We start from the raw sequence: 23,381 nt of genomic DNA, 5'->3' as shown, positions 1-23,381 counted from the left end.
TTCTCAGCATTGCAGAGACCTCTCTGCCCTGACTCCCTTTATCAGAAATTATTATTCCGAAATACAGAGACTAAGAAACAAATGTAAACTCCACTTTTGATGGAACTATACAGTAATCCTAACCCTAATATCTGCCTACGAGAGGCTACTGGCTTAGTAGGGTGGGGAAGGGGATGTGTGAAAGTGGCTGCAGAAAGGAGGGCCACGAGTCTGGAAAGTCTCAGAAAGAAAATCCTCAGGTTCTGTGGGAGGTAATATAGGTGCTGGAAACAGGGAAACCCAGTGGAAAGTTTGTACAGGCATATCTTGTTTTATTGTGCTTCACAGATATTGTGGTTTTTAAAAAATTGAAGGTTTGTGGCAACCTTGTGTTGAACAAGTCTAAAAGCACAATTTTTCCAACAGCATCTGCTTACTTTGTGTCTCTGTGTCAAATTTCGGTAATGCTCATAATATTTCAAACTTTTTCATTATTATATTTTTTATGGTGATCTGTACTGTGACTACTCTGACTCATTGAAGGCTCAAATGATTAGCATTTTTTAGCAATAAAGTATCTGTAATTAAGGTATGTACATTATTTTTTAAGACACAGTACTATTGCACACTTAACAGACTATAGTATAGTGTAAACAACTTTTGTAACTACTGGGAAATCAAACAGTTCATGTGACTTGCTTCATTGTGGTATATGCTTTATCGTGGTGGTCTCGAACTGAACCTGCAATGTCTCTGAGGTCTGCCTACAAGAAATAGGCCCCAGATCCTTACGCCTGTGGGAGACAGAGTGATAGAGAAGGTGTATTTGGGGATCAAGAATAGGAAGCCTTAAAAAAAAAAAAAATTAAAAGAAGGAAAGAAAAAGAAAAGAACTACCAGCAAGGGACTTCCCTGGTGGTGCAGTGGTTAAGAATCTGTCTGCCAATGCAGGGGACACAGGTCCAAGCCCTGGTCCGGAAGATCTCACATGCTGCAGAGCAACTAAGCCTGTGTGCCAAAACTACTGAGCCTGTGCTCTGGAGCCTGTGAGCCACAACTACTGAGCCCCCGTGCCACAACTACTGAAGCCCATGAGCCTAGAGCCCGTGCTCCACTACAAGAGAAGCCACTGCAATGAGAAGCCCGTTCACCGCAACGAAGAGTAGCCCCTGCTCGCCACAACTAGAGAAAGTCCATGTGCAGCAATGAAGACCCAATGCAGCCAAAAAAAAACCCCCCCAAAAAACCCAAAGAACTACTGGCAAATAAGAACAATGGTTGGGTTGGAAATTAAATATATGATAGTGAAAAAACTTTAAAAAATCAACAGTTGTTACAATAAAATTGAATCCAGAAACAAAGAAATGGACAACAGGGAAAATCAGAGAATCAGTCCAAGAACTCTACTAGACAATGAACAGAAATTCAAAAAAGAAAGAACAGAGAAAGTAAAAGGGAGAAAATGATCAGAAAAAGTACAAGAAAATATCCAGAACTGAAGGACACAAGTTGCAGATTAAGAGAGCTTATACAGTGCTCAGTGCAATGAGTGATAACAGACCCATCGCAAGGTTGTGTCATTGTGAACTTTCAGAATGCCAGAAACAAAGAGGAGTCTCAAAGCTTCCAGAATAAAAAGACAATTCAGGATAAACAACAAGGTCCTAATGTGTCTAGCACAGGGAACTATATTTAATATCCTGTGATAAATCATAATGAAAAAGAATGTTAACAAAATAGATGTATGTGTACAACTGAGTCACTGTGTTGTACAGCAGAGACTGGCACAACGTTGTAAATCCACTATTGCTTCAATTAAAAAAAAAACACAATTCGAATACAAAAATTGGGGAATAAGAACGGAAATACACTTTACAGCAACCCTTCAAGCTAGAACAGAGTAGAGCACTCCCGTCAAAATTCTCAGGGAAACTAATCTTCAGTCTAGGATTCTAAACCCAGCCAAAGAGTCAAGTGTAAGAGTAGACTAAAGATGTTTTTGGGCATACAAAAAATCTCCTGGCCTGTGGTATGTTCAAAGCATCAGCAAGCAGAGGTAATAGAATAGTGCAAGGATGGTAGAGAAATACTGAGTAACCCTGTAGGGCCGAACCGTGGAAGACCCAGAGGGTGATAGTCTTGCACAGGTACCTTGGAAGCAGCCCGTGAAGGGCTCTTTAGGTAACAATCCTATCTGATGGGCATTAGGGAGCTACCGTAGCTTTTGAGAAGAGAACTGAAAAGCAAATTCAAATCTGTAGCCAAACTAGTCAGTATCAAGTTAATTTCATTAAGAAAAGCATAGTTTAGCCTGGAATAAGTATCCTTTTCTTTGTGTGTGTGTTAATGTGTGTGGGGCAGGGGGATGAAACAATAAAAGAAACCCCTGAAACACCAATAACTTCTAGCAATAAAACGAGGATGCTGAGATACTCACACAGGTAGACGGGGGCCAGCCTGGCGAGCCGTGACATCGCATCGGCAGCTTCGTTCTGCCCCCAGTCTCGCAGCAAAATGTAAAAAATATTGTTCTTGGATCCTGATCCCAGCGTTCCTTTGTCCATGCTGCCAGTCATCAGCTCGCTGTTCTGGATAGTGACGTCTGGAAGGAAACAATGATTATGGACTTAGACAATTATTACACTGCCTCATTCCAAAATGAATTTGAGGCAGTTGAGAAAATTTGTTCTCGTATTAAAAGTTAAAGCAGAACAAATAGATATGCTCTTAAAAAAACTTTGTTTTGAGGGGGAAAAAAAGAGAAATCTAGGAACTTCTGAAAAGCATGAAAGGTCTAGTTAGTTACCCTATAGTCCTAACTCTGAAAGGTACTAGTTGACACTCATTGTCTTTATCCGTGAACTGTGGATGACAGTATCAAGCTCTTGCCATCTTGATGTCGTGGGGATGTTCTGAGCATCAATTCAATCATGTACAACGAAGTGTTGTTTATAAAGCACTTTGTTATTTACCTAAGACACTGAAGACTAACAGTGGCACCATCATGAAAAGCCTAAACAACAAAATGAAATTTGTATCTAGAAACAAACAAAACACAATCTAAAACAAGAAGCCAAAATACGTCAAAGACCAGAGAGGATATTTTCAAAAGAATGGTTATAAACCTGGGGGAAAAAAATCAGTGCTCTTCAAAACATTTATTCTTCATCATGAGACAGCAGAAAACCCGTGACCTTCAGAGAGGCTCTGCGGTTCAGTTCTTTAGTACAGAGCTCTGCAGATCCACTTCTCGTCACTAGGCCTTGCTAGCAAAACCCATTCTAAATCAGTGCTACTCAATGCAGCCTGCTGGGGAACTGCCTGTTAGCAGCCTGGGACCCAGAAAGTAAATGCTGCCTGAACGGCATTGGTGTGTGGACCACACTTTGGGCTGAATCAGTCTAGGGGACTCAGATGGCTCGCATTTAAATCCTCTCACTGTGAGAGTAGCACTGACATATATACACTACCAAATGTGAAATGGATAGCTAGTGGGAAGCAGCCGCGTAGCACAGGGAGATCAGCTCGGTGATCAGCTTTGTGACCACCTAGAGGGGTGGGGTAGGGAGGGTGGGAGTGAGGCTCAAGAGGGAGGGGATATGGGGATATATGTATACATTCAGCTGATTCACTTTGTTGTACAGTAGAAACTAACGCATTGTAAAGCAATTATACTCCAATAAAGATATTAAAAAATAAATAAGTAAATAAATAAATAAATCCTCTCACTGTTACACCTGATCTTCACGTTATCAAAACATCCATTGACCAGGTGAGGCAGGTTAAAAAAATTAGCCTCGGGGGCTTCCCTGGTGGCGCAGTGGTTGAGAGTCCGCCTGCCGATGAAGGGGACCCGGGTTCGTGCCCCGGTCCGGGAAGATCCCACATGCCGCGGAGCGGCTGGGCCCGTGAGCCATGGCCGCTGGGCCTGCGCGTCCGGAGCCTGTGCTCCGCAACGGGAGAGGCCACAACAGTGAGAGGCCCGCGTACCGCAAAAAAAAAAAAAAAAAAAATTAGCCTCTTCAGTTATACTTTTTATTTATTTATTTATTTATTTATTTATTTATTTATTTTTTGCGATACGCGGGCTTCTCACTGTTGTGGCCTCTCCCGTTGCGGAGCACAGGCTCCGGACACGCAGGCTCAGCGGCCATGGCTCACGGGCCCAGCCGCTCCGCGGCATGTGGGATCTTCCCGGACCGGGGCACGAACCCGGGTCCCCTGCATCGGCAGGCGGACTCTCAACCACTGCGCCACCAGGGAAGCCCCAGTTATACTTTTTAGTCACACTTTTAGACAATGAACATGTTTTTGGATATAAAATAGTAAATTAAATGCCTTAAATAACGAGACCTTTGTACGGCCAAAAAAAAAAAAAAAAGGAAGAAAAAAGAATTTGCATTAATTGGTAGAAAAGAGTCTCAACCGAGACAAAATACAAGAAGAACATTCTAATCATTGGGTTGGTCATGTGTCTACACGATCTCTACCTTTTAGAGAAACACCGCCTGCATTTCCCTGAAGAACAAACTTCCTGCCTAAGGCTATAGAGAAACTTGGGATTTGCTGGCTAAGCGAAGGTAACTGTTGGCCACTTGCTTTCCTGACCCCCAGCCCCACCCCATTGCTTTAACTCACAGGAATCATTGACACAGAGGTCTTCTCCTTTGCCACAGTACTGTTTGCCCTTGGTTCGGAGGTTGGCCCTCACTGGATTGTCATCGCTGGGTCTGAGGATGACGCTGAAGATCTGCTTTCCCGTCCACAGGGTGACAGGCTGAAGGAGGAAAGAAGCCAGAGCATCGGAGGGCTGAGCCTGGTCTCAACCACCCTTCATGCAAATGAGGCAAGATGGTACAGTGGTCACACACCAACCGGGCAGCAGCGTGCGTACACTAAGGCCACTGGTGCGTCCATACAGCCTGTCTCTCTCTCTCTCTCTCTCTCTCTCTCTCTCTCTCTCTCTCTCTCTCTCTCTCACACACACACACACACACACACACACACACACACACACACACCTGTGTGCGTACACACACAGCTCCTGCACAAACCTTTAATATTGTAGGGGGTGGGAGGCGAACTTTAATTTTCTCATCCTTGCCCACCAGTATTGAAGCAATGATCTGGCAAGCCTTGGCTCGGTCAAAGAAAGTGTCCTTAAGAGTGAGGAGATAGGCACCTGAGGAAAGAAAAGCAATGAAATTGTGAGAAAAATCATAAGGTTTCAATTTTAAAATAAACGTGGACCATTACTAACAGAGTGAGGTAAAAGTAAAACCCAGCTGCTTCTTGGCTTTCTCCTCCAACTAGAATACAACCTCCACAGGGAAAGCAACTTTGTTTTACTCGCTGCCATGGCCCCAGCACTTAGAAGATAAAAATGTCTTGTGTATGGCAGGAGTTCACTGAATAACCAACCAATGCAAAATATCTCAAGTAGGTTCACAACCACACTTAGTAAACAAACAACAGAGTTAAACACAGGCAATTAAACAGCTTTTCAAGTGGACACATGAACACAGTGAATGAGAATCCTCGTGTTCCAAAGTCTCCTTTCAAGTGAATTCCACAAACCCACCTGTCAGAAAATCCTGAATAGCAGCAATTAGTGGTTCTCCATTCCTTGGGGTTACAAGATTTGCTTTAGTCTGAAGGAAAAAGGAACACAGTAAGTTAGCCATCCTTGGATGCATGATGCAGCCCCAAAGACCTGCACCACAAAGACTCTGAATTGTTATGAATAAATGAAGAGTAGCAGGAAGATGAGGCTGAGCACTGCAAGCTAGGGTCCTTAACTGCAGCTTTGTCACTAACTTCCATCCCTTAATCTGTCAAGGGGAGAGAAAAATTACCAGCGAGACTGACCTCAGAGGTTCCTGCACTCAAATACTGCATGAAGTAGTTTTGAGTTTCTATAAGGAACACTTTGGGCATAAGATGTTATTGTAATTAACAAATGCTCTCCTCCAAAGAAAATTTACTTCTGTGAATGAATGATGAGTAGTGTTGTGTTATGTCTGAAGTCAGTCAATTCCATACTCTACAATGATGGCAGAATTGTCAAATTTCTCTTGCGTCAGACATTAAGTTTGAACAACAGGATTTTAATTAAAATGTAATGAGTGCCCACAGTGGCAAAAATGGGTGCTACTTGTTCAGTGCATTATTAACCAATTTAAAGAAGGTTCTGTGCATCAAAGTGCATTTGCTCAAATCTTTTAACTGAGGTGTAACTGACCATGATAGCCAACAGTCAAGTTTCTGCTATACCCTTGTCTTACCCTTCCACAACTGGTGCTCATGTATATCTACTCTCCTAGGAACCCACATTACAGGTCAGAAGACACCCACTCCACTCAACTCCCCACCTATCAGAGAAGCTAACTCCCTTATATACTGCAGGGTGTTTGCAAACAGGACAGGCTCCCCTTTCCCTCCATTTAAGGCGCTTTTCCTCAGAAGCTGGGCTGCACCACCCTACATACCCCCATGAGAACAAGGGCTTCTGCTTTAGCTTCTTCTGTTTGAGGAAGATGAAGGTTCATTTCATCACCATCAAAATCCGCGTTGTAGGGTGTACAGACACACTCATTAAATCTGAAGGTGCGGTGGGGTTTGACCCTGGCCTGTGGAATACAAAAAACAAACCAGGAGAAGGACTTAAGTAATTTATCTAAAACCTTCTTGGTGCCCATACGTTTGTTCTCTACAGCTGTGTCTCTATTTCTGCCCTGCAAACCGGTTCATCTGTACCATTTTTGTAGGTTCCACATATATGTGTTAATATACGATATTTGTTTTTCTCTTTCTGACTTATGGACACTGTATGGACACCAAGGGGAGAAAGCGGTGGGGGTGGGTGGTGGTGGTGTGATGAATTGGGAGATTGGGATTGACATGTATACACTAATATGTATAAAATGGATAACTAATAAGAACCTGCTGTATAAAAAATAAATAAAATAAAATTCAAATAAAATAAAAAAAATAAAAATAAAAGCTTCTTAGTTTCAACATAAAAAAATGGCTTCCTGGAGAACTGGACACTTTACTTTAAGGAAGTAAATTTCTAGTATGTTCTGGCAAGTAACATGTCACTTGTGGTCTCATTCAAGTAGCTTTATTAGATCAAAACACAATGAATTTGCTTTAATACTATGAGGCAAACATCAACACAGAAGCCATGAGAAAGGGGTTCCCACTGGCCAATGATGTCACACTTTGCTGTTAAAAGGTTAATGGCAGAAATTGAACAAAACACACTGACTAAATAAAAACTCATGATGACAGTGAAAAAAAGGAAAGCCCAAACAAACAAAAACCCCAAACCAACCAAGTTGGAAGAAACTGAGCACCGAAGTTTTATGCCCTAAACTGACAAAAAAGGAAAAAGAATTAGACGCTTATTCTGCCTTTCTTTTATGAATTCTATTTTTGGGGTAAGTAAATAGCCCTAATTAACAAGGGAAAATTATTAATTACAAGAGTGGTAGGTATTAAATGTGAAAGGACTGTTAAATTAGAAAATCACCATTTTGTGATCCAATGAAATAATGATCATAAATGGAAGAGATCATTAGAGAAAAGGCTAATAAGGGACAATTCAAGAGAGGCACCAGGCTGAAGCATCTGAATCCCTAACCTTTTCAGCATAACTAAAGTGGGCCAGCCAGACGTGTGCCTCCTGAAATATGGCAAGAGGAAGTAGCCAGCACCACCTATGAGTTATTTTGGCCAAAAAGTTGAACCTGAATCTGATCATCCTTTGAGAGCTAATTTCCAGTTTACAGGAATAAAATGAAGCACGAAGGAACCCTTACACCACACACAGGCAGACAAACAGAGAACATGCGACATTCTTCAGGACAAATGACCTGTTTTTTTCAACAATGACACTGAAATTAAAAGAAGGAGGTGGGACATTACCAGATCAATAGAGGCTTCAGACATGTATCAACTAAACATAATGTGTAGACTTTGCATCTTGATTTGAACAAACTAATTGAAAATTGCAAAATTGCAAAAAGATTTTGAGACACTTGGGGAAATCTGACTATGGACAGGGTACTAGACAACACCAAGGAATGACTTCATTTTGTGAGGTGTGACGCTGGCACTATAATTACGTGTGTCTTGCAGAAGTAAACTGAATACACATGGAAAAAACACATGGCATCTGGGTTCACAAAGAAAAAAGAGAGAGAAAACTAGTGTGGCGAAATCCTGAAAATTACTGACTATAGAAGATGGGACTGTGAGTTCATCATAGTACTCTTTCTATTTTTGTATATATTTGAAAATTTTCAAACAAAAATATTTCTATGTTAAAATGCCCCAAAGTCAAGCAAAAGTTTCCAGAAAAGGAAGGCTTCTGTTTGCCTCCTAGATCTCCATAATCATAATTCCATAATCATAAACTGCATCTTTGGTATTTCCACCACTGAGCAAAAAGATGGATGTAATGTTTTCACAAACTACTAAAAAAAGGAATCTAGAAAAACACTACCTTAGGAGCCTGTTTAAACACTGTTTGCAAATGCTCAGGGATTTAATGGCTTTGCAGACAGGAGAATTTATGAATATTTAACAAATTAAAGTTGCATCTTGTTTCCATTTTAAATCTCCAAAAAAGGAACTGCTGCTGTTGCAAAAAGTAAACCACCCCAAAAAATATGGTTCAAGGTCTTAGTTGGAGTACTGCAAAGAGAAATCCTGTAAGCATTTTAGTTCCTTAGTTAATATGCTATTTTAAATCAAGTCAATTTTCTGCCATATCTATTTTACATAACTTTGTGCACACACATATATGTATATATGTTGTTTGCAAGTGAAATCATGGTAGTCAGTTTCACACTAATTTTCAATTAGTTCCTGTTTTACTGTTGTATGAATAGTACGTTACAAATATTAAAAACATTGAAGGGAAGTTTGAAATTTAAGAGTTTCACTCAAACTAAAAAATGAGAGAAGAGGAAAACCAAAAGTTATGAAAATTTGAGATTACTGGCAATTTAAATTTTAGAAGTCTGGAATTTAGCGTGGCACACACAGCAAAGTTCCACCCAACAGAAATAAAAACCAGTCTCATGCTCACCAGATGTGCCATAATGCTCAATTTGTGCAGCGAAGGCTGCCGATTGAACAGAACCACGTCTCCATCTATGAGGTGTCTCTCCACAATGTCCCCATACTTGAGCTCCTGAGCCATCTTTTCTCTGTTTCCGTATTTCAAAAACCTTAACATACAATAATAGACATAATCTGTGAGAACAAAGTTTCCTCAGCAAGTTTCTCCCTCTTCATATCAGGATTCAGTCTCTAAAATGATCACGTTTCATTGTATTTAAGGTGCCTCCATACGCCATTAATTAAACTACAACAACAACAACAACAACATCATTTTAGTTTATTTGATTTTTTGGCTGAGCCGCATGGCTTGTGGGATCTTAGTTCCCTGACCAGGGATCAAACCCTGGCCCCCAGTAGTGAAAGCACCAAGCCCTAACCACTGGACCCGCGGGGAATTCCCTAAACTACAACAAACTGCTTGTGAGATCTATCTTAATTTTAGAAATGTCAAGATACGATAAAAGCATGTCTTGGAATCACAGAAATAGAGTAATAAACCAGCTTCTCCCACACGGCCCTGGTGATATGTTTGAATCTCATGAGATAAAAAGGCACTGGTGATCAGCTCATCTCGCTGTAAAAAGCCAGAACTGGCAAAATGCATGTCTCCTGGGTCAGGAGCGCACTGAGGTAACCCCAGAGCGCCCAGGTGACATAGAAAATGATCTGCTTTCATATCTCAATGCATTCTGTCTTTCTAGATCCAATAACATTAAATGCTATGGAATAAATGAACATTGTACGTACATTCAACAAGCCAAGCAGAGCAAACGAGCAATGTACCCAGGCTCACTTCAATTTAAATAGATATTTTCCACGTGCTACAATATCACAACAATTGTACTTTGGAGTGCATTCTTTGCTAAGTATGGTGACAGTAAACTTGGTCATGAGAAGACAGTTACATCCAACCAGATCGGGAATGCATTACCTTTTCATCTGCGTGTGTCTCTGCTGAATGAAATTGGCTCCTGGGTGAACTTCAGGGCCATTTCGAACCAGCTTCCTCAAAAAGTTGATGTTTGCCTTGTTCACCTGGAGGATCACAACATAAAGCAGAATGAGACACTGTTAATTCTATAAGCTAGCACACTATACTGAACTGGATCTCAGGCTTTACTTTCCTTACCTTGTCCTAGGAGAAAGAGAGGCACCTGCAGGCACCCTGCTGCCAGGGTCTTGAGTGTAAGGACAACAACGGGATGGCACCAGGTTCAAGTCTGAACTTGGTCACTCACTTGTTGGGTGACAGGGCCAAGGCCTTTACTGGCCTTTGGTTTCCCTAGTGGTTCAACAAGTGGACTGGAATGATCTATAGGGACCTTCCAGCACTCTGTAATCCTAAAAACAGGTGGCAACTTCATCTGCGATGATTTTCCATGGGCTTCTAAGGTTTAAAAGTTGTGACACCAGCACCATAGGCCCTGGTCTGTACTGCCACGTCCTGTAGCCTCTTGGACAACAGTCTCATGGGACACCACTTCAGAGAAGGAAACTCTGGATCATTATTAACTCAACCGAGGACACTTTCTACACAAGCTTAACCAGAAGCCTCTGTGGTTTGGGCTAATTATGACTCTCAAGGGCAAAGCCAAGGCCAATCAATATCCTCCTGTTATCAGGCGTTTCGATTAACTACACCTCGGTTAAAAAAAAAAAATACTGTAGGGCTTCCCTGGTGGCGCAGTGGTTCAGAGTCCACCTGCCGATGCAGGGGACGCGGGTTCATGCCCCAGTCCGGGAAGATCCCACGTGCCACGGAGCGGCTGGGCCCGTGAGCCATGGCCGCTGAGCCTGCGCGTCCGGAGCCTGTGCTCCGCAACGGGAGAGGCCACAACAGTGAGAGGCCTGTGTACCACACACACAAAAAAAAAATACTGTAAATACCAGTTTACACTCATGACGAATATGAATTGAGTGTAAAGCAGTACAGCCTTTCTGGTTATGCGTGAATAGCCTTAAAATATTCAAAGTCTTTGATTCACTGATTCTAATGTTTTAAAAATAATAACTACCCCAAGAAAATTAACTGGTGTTGTGTTTATCATAAGTTACTTTAACACGTGAGGTATGAACTAAGACAGATGTCAAAGATGGTATTATTTGGAAAAAAAAAGTTTGCAGACTTGTCTGTTCAATGTATATCTGAGTATATATACATAAAGGCAGACACAACTGCGGCTGTACATGTTGTAGATATTACACATGGTGACATATTATGAAGCAAACTGGAAAGATAAACACACATGCCAAACTGTGGGTCGGGTGGGTTACTGGGGATTTTCCACTGTCTGTTGTTTGGAATCTCAGAACGTGACACAAAAGACTGGATTCAGACAAAATATTGAGCAACTCAATGTACTTACCTTCTCAGGAAAAGTTAGAATTTTGGCCACATGAACTGGCACAGCTACCTCATCAATTCGGAGGTTGGGGTCAGGTGAGATGACTGTTCTGCCAGAAAAATCCACTCTTTTTCCTGAGAGATTGCCTCTAAATCGACCTAAATAAATAAAAATATATCACAGGCCTCCAAGGTACAACGTGTGCTGTTGGGGGCAATGTGACCAGAAAGCCCAAGGACAGCCCGTGACCTCCAACTAGATAAGCTGGACATACGTTCCCCAAAATGAAACAAAGGCAGTAGACCGTCTCCTGCACACATCTTTGGACACGTACCCTGTTTTCCCTTCAGGCGCTGGACGAACCCTCTGGTCCATTTCTTGGGCGCCATGTTGAGGGGAATGCCTGAGAGCTCACTGTTAATGTAGAGGGCGCACTGCAGCTGCAGGAAATCCCAGTCTTCCATGATCATCTGGGTCTTAGCTCCTGATATCCGATGCTAAGAATAAGCAGAGGATAAACACAAATAAGCCTGGTCCATTTGACTTTCTCCATCAGACACTTCTGTTTTCATGCTAATGGGAAGCACTGACCTTTTTAATGACATCATTTAGGAAAATGATTTCTGTCAATTTCATCGTCAGATCATCTTCATTGGTGCCAGACTTCAAATCACTCACGACAGAGGGTCTAATACACAGAGGGGGCACTAAAAGTCGTGTGAGAATCAAATCGGAGGGCTTTCCAGCTTCTGGATTCATCAGAAGTAGAGGGACATCTTCAGCTGGGATTCGTTTAAATAAATTCAGAACTATTAAGGGATTCAAGTTTTCCTGTGGAAAGGAGGGAAGGAAGGAGATACATGTTGGTTTTCCACAGCTTAGGCAAAGGTTTACTTCTGCATGTCCTCTAACCTATCTGCCACTTAAATGATAATACACACAAGTGATGACAGAGACTTCTGATAACATGCTACGTTGCAAGAGCCCTAAAAATGTTCATGCCTTTTATTCCAATAATTTAAGCCAACAATTCCACTCCTCGTAATTATTCCAAAGGGTATGATTTTAGAAATTAACACAAAGATTCAGCTACAAGGATGTTCACTAAAGCTGTTCTTAATGGTGAAAAGCTGGAAACAGCCTGACAGGTGACTGAGTCAATAAAATCATGGTACATCCATACATGGAAAACTATGAAGCTATTAAAAACAAACAAAAAAGAAGCTACGGAAATGTGGCTACTGCCATGAAAGGTGTTCACAAAATACTGGTAAATGAGATAAGTATGTTTATGATGTGATCTAATTTGGGGGAAAACATACATCTATACAGAAAAGAGGAAATGGAAGAGTTTACCAAGGTGTGAACAGGGCTGTCTTTAGATGAGTGGAATTATCATCTTTTTGCTTCTTTTTTTACAGTTAAACTTTCTGTAGTGAACTTATATTTATATTGTCTTTGTATTAACTTCACTTAATAGAAGTGCTAGGCTCTAACAACTTACTCATAAGAACTATGTAAATTATCATAGATATTCAAACATCACAGCTAAGAATGGTCAGATTGTGTTGTTGCTGGTTATTAAATTTTCTTGGGATCAAAGATTGTGACTGAGACTGTATGTTATAAGCAGCATTTGCTATGCAATAACTTAATGAGAAGGGGAACAAAGTTAAGGAAGAAACATTTGAACAGCCGGCTACTGCTCTTAGAACGCTGCCAATGAAAAGTTTCTGTGGTCCCGCCCTGGAGGAGATGGCAGTGCAGCTGGGTTCTTCTAGGAATCCCTCCAGAGGTTTTCTGGTCTGGGTCCCTGTCCAGAGAAGAATGTCCTCCTCAGCATCCCTGTCTCCCAGTGACGGGCACCTCGCTGCCACCAGAAGCAATCAGGGAGGAAGTCTAAAACGAATAGAATTCTAGAACGGCATGAAGGCCAGATGTCACCTGCAGTACCACAGTCAGTCCTAGATGAGAACATCTTGGAGCTGGAGGCCATCCAGGAAGGCAAGGAAGGCAGGAGGACTGGCAGGAGCCTGGAAACCAGTTCTCAGCAAGAGCAGTTACTCAAGAGTGATAGAACAACTGCATCCCAAGAGGCACGTGGAAGAGGCTGCTGACTTATTGTTACGTGCCAGGAAACAGAAGTCAGGGACTGATGGACAGGAGAGCAGGGCTCAGCTGTGTACATGGCGGAATACCCTAACAGCTTGAGTTCTCTAGCAATGCAGCGTGGCTGCCTCGGGTGGTGGTGAGGCGACACAGCCAGAAGGACATCAGCCAGGGCAGCCAACGCTCAGTCTGCAGGGACGATGCCATCTATGGAGAGACTCTTATCTGCAGGTCCACCACCCCCTGGATTTGTATTAAAATTGGGAATGGATATATGTTAGTCTTCTGGGGATAGAGTCCGGAGTTTTTGTCAAGTCCAGGTTGGGTCGCATGTCTAAGGTCACAGAATAAATAAGCGGCAGAGCTGGGCTCTAATCTCAGGTCTGTCTGACCCCAAAGCCAAAGCTCTTAACCACCACCCTAAACCACGTCTAGGGTGTCGCCTGGGTCAGGTGGGCTGGGGTGGACAGGGAGACGGTGGCAGTGGGGGACACCCTGAGAGGCAAGCTAGATGTGCAAGACAAGTGACTGCTAAGTGCGAGGGGGTCACCTCCTGGGCCTAGTCACTTGGAGACTTTTCCAAATAAGATGCCTCCCAGGCCCCAGAAGATAATTGTATTGCAGAGTGTGTTGAGCAGAGAAGCGGTCCCCAGCAAGTAAGGACAGTGGCCGCAGGGCTCCAGGCAGAGAGCTGGCAGGGGAAAGTGGTAGTGGATGTCAGGCAGGTTGATCTCAGAGCAGCAGGGGAGGATGCAAGTAAGGCCACACCCCAGAGAGCTGGGGCACCCCTCAGGCTCACTGACAAGGCTGCCAGCCAGGCTTCTGACTGTTTTCTACACCGCCATCAGCCTGGAAGGTAGAATTCTTCTACACTCATGACAGTAGAAGGACAAGATCCACTTTCTCAGCCTGCATGCACCTTCACTTCCTCTGCAGGAGCCTAGTTCTAACTGCCTTGAAGACATCTTCACTGGAATGCACTGCTGATGCCCTCCCCCATTTCCAGGAGAACTACCATGTTTCCAGATGCTTGTGCATGGGCACCCGCTTGCCTCTGACCACCCTCTCACTCCCAGCGCTACAGTGGCTGGTCATCAATTCCTGTCCATTCTGACTGCATACGATGACTCTGCCCCTGGCTCCACTATCACTACCTACCCAGGATCAGGATCTGTTTTCTTTTTGCATCCCCATCCCCCAAATCAAGGCATAATTTAAATACAGAAAATTGCACAAATCTTAAAGAGATTGATAAATTTTTACATGTATACACTGGTACACATATACCACCATTCAAATCAAATAAAGAATATGCCCCTCTCTCCAGAAAATACCGATACCCCCTTTCCCAGTCAGTACTAAGCCCTCACCCCAGATCAGTCTTGCCTGTTCTTGGACTTGGTCTAAATGGAATCATACGCTTTGTACTCTCTTGTATATAGCTGCCTCCTCTCAGCAGGATCCTGAGATTCAGCCAGGCTGTGTGTGTCAGCTCATTTCTTTCATTTCGAGATACTATCCCATTGTGTAGATCTGTGACAATTTCTACATTCTCCTGTTGACAGGCATCTGGGCTGTTTCTAATTCCGGCTTTTATTAATAAAGCTGTAATGAACATACTTGTACAAATATTTCTGTGGACATATGCACCCATCTCTCTTGGTATTACACCTAAGAGTAAAGCTGCTGGATCACAGGGTGAGTGTGGGTCTTATTTTATAAGGAATTGTCAAACTGTTGTTTGGAGTGGTGGAAATGTTTCACACGGCCACCATCAATGTAGGAGGGCCAGCTGCTTCAGATCCTTGCCAGCACTCGGTTTTTAGTTGTTTTACATTTTAATTTTTCTGAGAGGGTATGTGTGTGTGTAGTTTTAATTAGTATTTCCTTGATGATTGATAACATTGAACTTTTCATCTATTGATTGGCCATTTGAATATAACCTCTTGTGAAGTGCCAATTCAAGTCTTGCTTCTGCTTTCAAAAATCGGGGTTTTCTGGGACTTCCCTGGCGGTCCAGTGGTTAAGACTCTGCCCTTCCACTGCAGGAGGAACGGGTTCGATCCCTGGTCAGGGAACTAAGATCCTGTATGCCGTGTGGTGCAGCCAAAAATAAATAAATAAAATAAAAAAAAAAAAATTCGGGTTCCCCCCCTTACTGATTTATAAGAACTGTGTCCTATATTCTGGACATGAGAGTCCTTTATCAGACAAATGAAGTGTGACTATTTGCTCGCACTCTGTGACCTGCTTTTTCATTTTTGTAATGGTGTCTTCTAATGAGCAATCAGGCTCTTCTAAAATTTCGTTATTTATTCATGTCCCTTCCCTGCTCAAAACCTCAGTGGCTCCACATTCCCCAGAGTGGGATGCTCTCTGGAAAGCAGACTCAGCTGTTCATCCTTCCTACAGCACAGGCTATGCTCCAATGGCCTTGGCTAGGACTCTCCCCCCACCGCTTACTGTTATCTTGGGCGACTCTGCTGCATGGCTGCTGTGAGGATTAAATACAAGGCAATCCACAGAAAGAACTTCGAACAGTGTTGGAAGGCAAAAGCAGTCACTACATGCAAGGTGCTTTTATTAGCGCCGTCAGGACTTTCAAACAGAACCTCAGCTTCAGAACAAGCCTGAGCGCTGCCACCTGCACGTGCTGAGCTCGTTGCCCTTGACTCTCTAAACCCTACTCAAGTTTAAGGACCAGAACAAACCATACCTTTCTTCACAGTCCTCCCTAACCAAGTCCGAAGTGACATATTCCTCCAGATTTCCCACTGAACTCACTGTCCTTGCCATTCCTGTGACAGTTGGCACTGTGCCCCATGGTATTAGCTATGTTTTCACAGATTACTGACCTACGACACATCTAAACCGTGGGATCCGTGAGCACAGACCCACTGCCTTGCAGTTCCTGATGCTCCCCCGCAGGTCTGACAGTTTGGTACTCAGCAGCCACTCAACTAATTTCTTAGTTTGGTATACTAACAATTCTAGAAGGTACCAAGTGACTTAAGTGCTAATCAAATTCAGAACAAGACACTTCATAAAATTCTACTAATTAAATTTGTGCCAGGTAAAGTACCTACAAATTCTTCTATGTCATTATGCATGTGAGAAACAGGATCGCTCAGTGTATGCCCTACACAGCTATAATTTTACAGTCTTCTACAATGAAAATGTAACGCGTGTTACCTGTACAATTAAAAATGTGTTAGTTACGAGGCTGGTGCACATTGAACTTAGTGCCAGATGAATGCCTGTCATGTGGAGTACTCCCGGAGATCTAGCTCCAGGGGACCTCTCATTCTGGAGGAAGCTGTGTACCCAGAGGGGGAGAGAGAGGACATTCAATGCAGAGGGAGGCAGGCTTGCATTCCAGGCTCACCTGTGCCCTCCCCAGTAGAGGCTCTACTTCTTTGTTATGCTCGATGGCGGTTTCGAAGGACTGAAGGAAATTTGACACGATAGGATCCACCATTTTCTTGTTGGTCTTGTATTTCTCATGGATTATCTTCAGTAACCCGCATTTCTTTACAGTACCTGTAAGAGTTAATTTATTTTACCATGGTTGGAAAAATCAGGCTCTTGGTTAGGCTGGCCTGAGGTTGTGGTCTAGGAAATGCAGTTACAGAAACTGCCACCACAATGAAAGATGAGAGGTGCATTCCACTCACCATTAAAGGCGCCACAATGATGGCACGTGTTCTTCTTCCGGCATTTATCAGAGATTTTCTTCTTCAGCCCTCGCTTCTGGAGGTAAGTCAGGCCGGGCCTCTTGAGATAATCCAGAAACTGCTTCTTCTCCTCCTGGGACAGCATGATGTGGCAGCAGGTTTTACAGATCATCTTTTAAAAATTAAACAAAACAGGTAAAAGGATAAGAGAGGATGACAAAGTCTTTTCTTTTTATTATTATTATTATTCTTTTTTTTTTTTTCAGTACGCGGGCCTCTCACCGCTGTGGCCTCTCCCGCTGCTGCTGAGCACAGGCTCCGGACGCGCGGGCTCAGCGGCCATGGCTCACGGGCCCAGCCGCTCCGCGGCATGTGGGATCTTCCCGGACCGGGGCACGAACCCATGTCCCCTGCATCGGCAGGCGGACTCTCAACCACTGCGCCACCAGGGAAGCCCCTATTATTTTTTTTATAATTAAGCATTTATCTTAGAAAATTTTAACACTTTCAGAAATGGATTCTCTCACAGTAAGGCTTTTATAAGGTCTCCTCTCCCCATCCAAAAACAATCCCCACAATGACTCCAAATCTTATAAGGAACTATTATCCTAGACTAAGCTGCTCAGAATAGTATTCTTATTTCCTTTCCACCATACTCCACAGTTCAATGCAAAATGGAGAATGTGCTTTCAAACCGAAATAATATGGCATTCAAGCAGCTCAAGCTTTAAAAATCAGGCCAGAACATTCAAAGCCTGATGAAAAAAGACACAAGATGGAGGCATAACTACTAGAGCAAACACAAAATTTTGGCCATTAATGGATCAAAAGTAATGGCTGATGCTCCTACCTTAAGTTCATGAATGTCATACTAAAAAAAAAGAGATATTTGGCAAAAATCTTCTAAATTATTTATCCCAAATTCTCAAACGGAAAGTTATTTTTAATGCATCACTCTTAAATTTTACACTTCAATCACTCATGTTTTCCTTTTAGGACTATTCAGAAGAAATAGTTTTATTTAAACTTAACCTAGTAAGTTTTTCCTCTCACACATTTTTACATAAAAGGTTACTAAAATCACAATTCTGAGGAATTTCGTTTTAATCATACAAACAGTATATGCTTAAAATTCAGTAAAGAAATTAAATCCTTTCTTATTCTATCTAGAATGATCTGTTACCAAATTTGTAAGAACTCTTTTCCCATAGCATTTATTTATAACAATCACAACTTATGAAAATTGTATCTCAACTCTATGCTGAACTAGCATCCATGCTTATTCCACATAGGTACTGCCAGTGGTCCCTGCAGTGTCCTTTCAACAATGACAAACTCATCAGGGTTGCCAAATGCTTCATAGAAAGCTAATAAATCTTGTACTGCACGCTCCTCAATCTGAATCAAAGCCAAGGTTTTTTTCAACTTCTGATAAGAGCTGCTTCCTGCTGTAGCTCTTCTTCTACAATAGATGCAAAAGTGACTGGGGCTACCACGGAAGGAGCAGGCAATGAAGAACATGGCCAGGGACTGGGACTATCTAGAAGTGGTACATCTGAAATACGGTTGCCTTCTGGTCCTGGGGGACCATGAGTAGAACATCTTACAACTTTTGGAGCCTGGGAACTTTCAATTCCTTTAAAACAAACTTTTTTGATATGATCTCCTGAGCTTTGGCCAGTAAGATTTTTTTCTAAGTCTCTTCTTTTTTAAAAAAGTCACCACCACCCCTTGCCCAGGACACTTAACTACAATGTACAGATCTACATGAAGACACGCAAAGGCAGCCCATGTTCACCAGAATGCTGGCCATAGTCATAGCCAGCTGGTGGCGTTTTTGTTAACTATTTTTTTCTTTTTCATGCTGTTCTGTACTGCTTGAATTACTAATATTTTTTACAATGCATATCTACCACCTATTCAAGGAAAACCAAGGAAAAAGAATCTTTAAGCAATTTAACTTTAAGATGAAATATTGTGTTTAGTATAAAAATGTTCTCTACATGTATCTCCCACCACTCATCATTCCCAAGCTCACTCTAATGTCCCTAGATCAATAACTCCCAGGTTTATGCTTTGGAGATGAACACATACATGCTTACCTGTAAGATGCCTATGACTGCTCGGAAGTACCCCACATGAAAACATGGCAATTCCAAGTCAATGTACCCGTAGTGGCCCAGGCAGTCAGCCAAGTTCTTCCCACAGGTTTCACAAGGACGGTCCTTCTCACTCGTACCCTGTGGATAAAAGCACACCATAATCAATGGAGACCAGTGGACAGGAAAGTGGGACCAGTCCTCACAGGTGACCAGGGGACTCAGAGTCAGAATCACCTGGGAAACTGCAGGGTATTCACATCCGCCTGACCAAAGGAGGCTGGAGTCCCTGAGAGGCGCAGGGGAATGGGGGAGGTGGAAGGAAGCCCTTGCTTCTTCCTCTTTGGTAAGTCACCGGTTTCATCAGCAAGTCAAAACACATGGAACCAGGAAGGGCAGGGGTCTTACCATCCTGTGGTCAAGCACCCCATATAGCAGTGGGGCATGGTTGTTGTCCTGGCTATACAGGTTCTTACTCACAACCTGGATGTGAGCCTGCTGGCGCATCTCCTCAGCTGACTTCATTCCAAAACAGATGTGGCTTCTGGAATGGAAAGAGATAGGGGAACAGTTACATCAAAACCACTTACCAAAAATAGCATTTATGCATATGACCCACCATAAGCAACCTTATCCTTCCAACTCCCTATAGGCTCTGCTCTCTCATTATTAAATATCACTTCATCCTGCTGACTCGTTCCCTCTTAAGTTTCTTCTGTGGTCTCTTCTACCGCCTTCTCTTAACTATTGGCATCTCTCCCTACCTAGGGTTACAACCCTCAAACTTTTTTCATTCTACACATTCTTTCTGAGTGGTGTCTGTCTAATCTCTATCTGCAGGCCAGCTACCTCTGCTCAGCTGGAGACCATACAGATACTCCTTCTGGACAGTTAACAGGCACCTCAAACTCAGCACATCTAAAACAAAACCCAGAACTTTCTCTCCCAAATCTGTTCCTTGTTCATTTTCCAAAACAAACTGGGGGTTTACGTATGATGTGCCAGGCACCATCCTGAGGGGCTGAGGATACAGATTAGATAAGACAGGGAATTCCCTGCCAACATGGGGCTCAATTTCAGGGAGGGTAAGACAGAGAATAAACAAATAGATACACAAAAGTGAATAGATGCAGGGAAGGAAAATGACGTGAAGTGGTAGAGGAGAGTCTGAGGATACTATGTCGTGTGGTCAGAAAGTCTGGAAAATTGACATTTCCACTGAATTCTTAATAAGAGGGAGCCAGCTGTAAGACTGCCCAAGCAAGAAATTCTGTGTGTCAATCTCATTTCTCCCTTACCTATCCCTAGCAATCCTGTCAATTTCACACCCCTCAAACTGAGAGAATGGCCATCATCAAAAAGTCTACAAATAATAAATGCCGGAGTGGGTGTGGAGAAAAAGGAACCCTCCTACACTGTTGGTGGGAATGTAAATTGGTACAGCCACTATAGAGAACAGTATGGAGGTTCCTTAAAAAACTAAAAATAGAGCTACATATGTTCCTGCCATCCCACTCCTGGGCATATATCTGGAGAAATCCATAATTCAAAAGGATACATGCACCCCAATGTTCATTGCAGCACTATTTACAATAGCCAAGACATAGAAGCAACCTAAATGTCCATCAACAGATGAATGGATGAAGATGTGCTGTAGATATATATAAATATATATATATATATATATATATATATATATATATATATATATATATATATATATACAAACACACCCACACAGTGAAATATTAGCCATAAAAAAGAAAGAAATAATGCCATTTGCAGCAACATGGATGGATCTAGAGATTATCCTAAGTGAAGTAAGCCAGAGAAAGACAAATATCACATGATATTGCTCATATGTGGGGGAAAAAAAAGATACAAATAAACTTATTTACCAAATAGAAATAGGACTCCCCTGGTGGGGCATTGGTTAAGAATCCGCCTGCCAATTCAGGGGACACAGGTTCGAGCCCTGGTCTGGGAAGATCCCACATGCCGTGGAGCAACTAAGCCCGTGCGCCACAACTACTGACCCTGTGCTCCAGAGCCCGCGAGACACAACTACAGAAGCCCTCGCGCCTAGAGTCCGTGAGCCACAACAACTGAGCCTGTGCTCTAGAGCTCATGAGCCACAACTACTGAGCCCGCGTGCTGCAACTACTGAAGCTTGTGCGCCTCGAGCCCATGCTCCGCAACAAGAGAAGCCACAGCAATGAGAAGCCTGCGCACCGCAACAAAGAGTAGCCCCTGCTGGACGCAACTAGAGAAAGCCCGCGTGCAGCAACAAAGACCCAATGCAGCCAAAAATAAATTAAAACAAAAAAACAAAACAAAAAAACAAAAAAACAAAACAGAAATAGACCCACAGACATAGAAAACAAACTTATGGTTCCCAAAGGGAAAGCAGGGGAGGGATAAATTAGGAGTTTGAGATTAAAGTATACACATACTATGTATAAAATAGATAACCAACAAGAACCTACTGTATAGCACAGGGAACTATACTCAACATTTTGTAATAGCCAATAAGGGAAAAGAACCTAAAACAGAATATATATATAAAATTGAATCACTGTGCGGTACACCCGAAACTAACACAACATTGTAAATCAACTATACTTCAATTAAAGAAAAAAAAAAGATTCCTCACTGCCTGCAAGATGGCTCTGAAACAAAGCTTCAAATCTGCTTCCTTCCATTCACTATACTTTCTCCCTCCTGTAAGCTCCTGGAAGAAGGCTGTTCTGCCTGAACCCCTTGCCCACCTGTGCTGTCAGAACCCCCTATGCCTACCCTTGTCCTCGCACTTGTCCTATCCAACGTTGACTCGTCTACCTTCTCCAGCTAGACTAGGCAGTAAGGTCTTACTCATGTCGTATCATCATGTCTATCTTCGGGGCCAGATTTGTTTCTCTACTGGAAGGTCTAAGGAGAGGCTGTGGCCTACTAAATTAGCTCTAAAGAAGGTCCAGAATAACAGCCTCATTTCTGAGACTGCTATCCATCTGCCTGTGGTACAGCTCTCCAGCTGGCAACTCCATTCTTTTGGTCAGCAAATACTACCTCCGTGTCATGTGCTCTGCAGCAAAATGAGTCCCCGCCCCAGGTTGCTCCCATTCATTGCAATGACCAAAGATTCGCTGAAAGTGGTCACCGTCTCCCCTCAGGAGAATTCGAGCTTCGGCCCATGGTGCACGGATCGCCAAAGTTCCCACCACATCCCTCAGGTTCCCACCACATCCCCCCTTCTCCGCCCAAGGAACCACCCCTGGCCTGGGTTCCCCAGGTCCTGAAAGCCCTCTGCCCGATCAATATCCATTAATCTAACCCGATACTCCTGAGCTGTGCCCACACCTCCCACTGATTCCTGGCCCTTCCCTTCCAACCGACCTCACCTCTGACCCTTCCCTGACCTCGGACCCCTCTGCTCCTAATTTCTCTGCCCTTTGGGGAGTTTTGCTCCATCTTACATTTTCTTGGCCACATCCGTCTCCCGGAACTGCTCCTTCACCATGGTGACGGCTGCCGGGGCTCCCTCCTCGAGACTCGCTGAGCTAGATTAGAAATACGACGCTCACCGCACGCCCCCGGGACTAATTCTTGACTGGTTGCTAACACATCCCCGGCACTTTTTCGGCCACCGTAGCTCGCCCCACGTGCCCGCCTCCACTTCCGCTACTCGCCGGCGCTTCTGTTAAGAGAGGCTTCGAACACGCCGCTTTTCGCCTTCTCTCTACACTGCCATCTGGCGGCACCTCCTTGAAACTGTACCGAAACCTGCATGGTATTTTCAAAGTCCAGTTTCCGGTCCATTTCTTCTTGTCACCTAACACCTGCAAAGAAACTACAACCCCCGCCTCAAAACTTTTAGAAAACCAGAGAGCCAAAAATTGCATACAATGGAAAATCATCTTACCAACATCAATACCATCTTAATTAAGAGCCTCTAATTATTTAAGGAAAGGTAGAGGCTAAAATGAACTTGCCCAAGGAACAGAGGACTTCATCTAGATTATCAACAAAGGAAGTAAACAGGGCAG

The 23,381-nt window shown here is 43.1% G+C and overlaps 1 protein-coding gene across 1 annotated transcript in view; it reads right to left on the bottom strand.

Annotated features, from left to right (window-relative positions):
* The window catches only part of POLR3A (RNA polymerase III subunit A), a 53,556-nt gene extending 30,558 nt beyond the window's left edge, over nt 1–22,998 (bottom strand). Inside the window, exons 1-15 of the mRNA XM_081227477.1 lie at nt 22,812–22,998; nt 19,747–19,882; nt 19,342–19,479; nt 17,240–17,411; nt 16,951–17,105; nt 12,048–12,287; nt 11,791–11,953; nt 11,478–11,614; nt 10,043–10,146; nt 9,077–9,218; nt 6,468–6,608; nt 5,561–5,630; nt 5,034–5,161; nt 4,618–4,756; nt 2,417–2,581 (exon numbers count right to left, since the gene is read on the bottom strand). Of these exons, the coding sequence (XP_081083603.1) occupies nt 2,417–2,581; nt 4,618–4,756; nt 5,034–5,161; nt 5,561–5,630; nt 6,468–6,608; nt 9,077–9,218; nt 10,043–10,146; nt 11,478–11,614; nt 11,791–11,953; nt 12,048–12,287; nt 16,951–17,105; nt 17,240–17,411; nt 19,342–19,479; nt 19,747–19,882; nt 22,812–22,855 (2,074 nt within the window). The 5' untranslated portion in view covers nt 22,856–22,998. The remainder of the gene's footprint in view (nt 1–2,416; nt 2,582–4,617; nt 4,757–5,033; nt 5,162–5,560; nt 5,631–6,467; nt 6,609–9,076; nt 9,219–10,042; nt 10,147–11,477; nt 11,615–11,790; nt 11,954–12,047; nt 12,288–16,950; nt 17,106–17,239; nt 17,412–19,341; nt 19,480–19,746; nt 19,883–22,811) is intronic.
* Between the last annotated feature and the right edge of the window lie 383 nt (nt 22,999–23,381).

Source organism: Mesoplodon bidens (genome assembly GCF_964165515.1).
Source record: "Mesoplodon bidens genome assembly, chromosome: 1".
NCBI classification, from domain to species: Eukaryota; Metazoa; Chordata; class Mammalia; order Artiodactyla; family Ziphiidae; genus Mesoplodon; species Mesoplodon bidens.
Note: the sequence above shows the minus strand (reverse complement) of the source record. Positions and strands in the feature narration are given on the sequence as shown.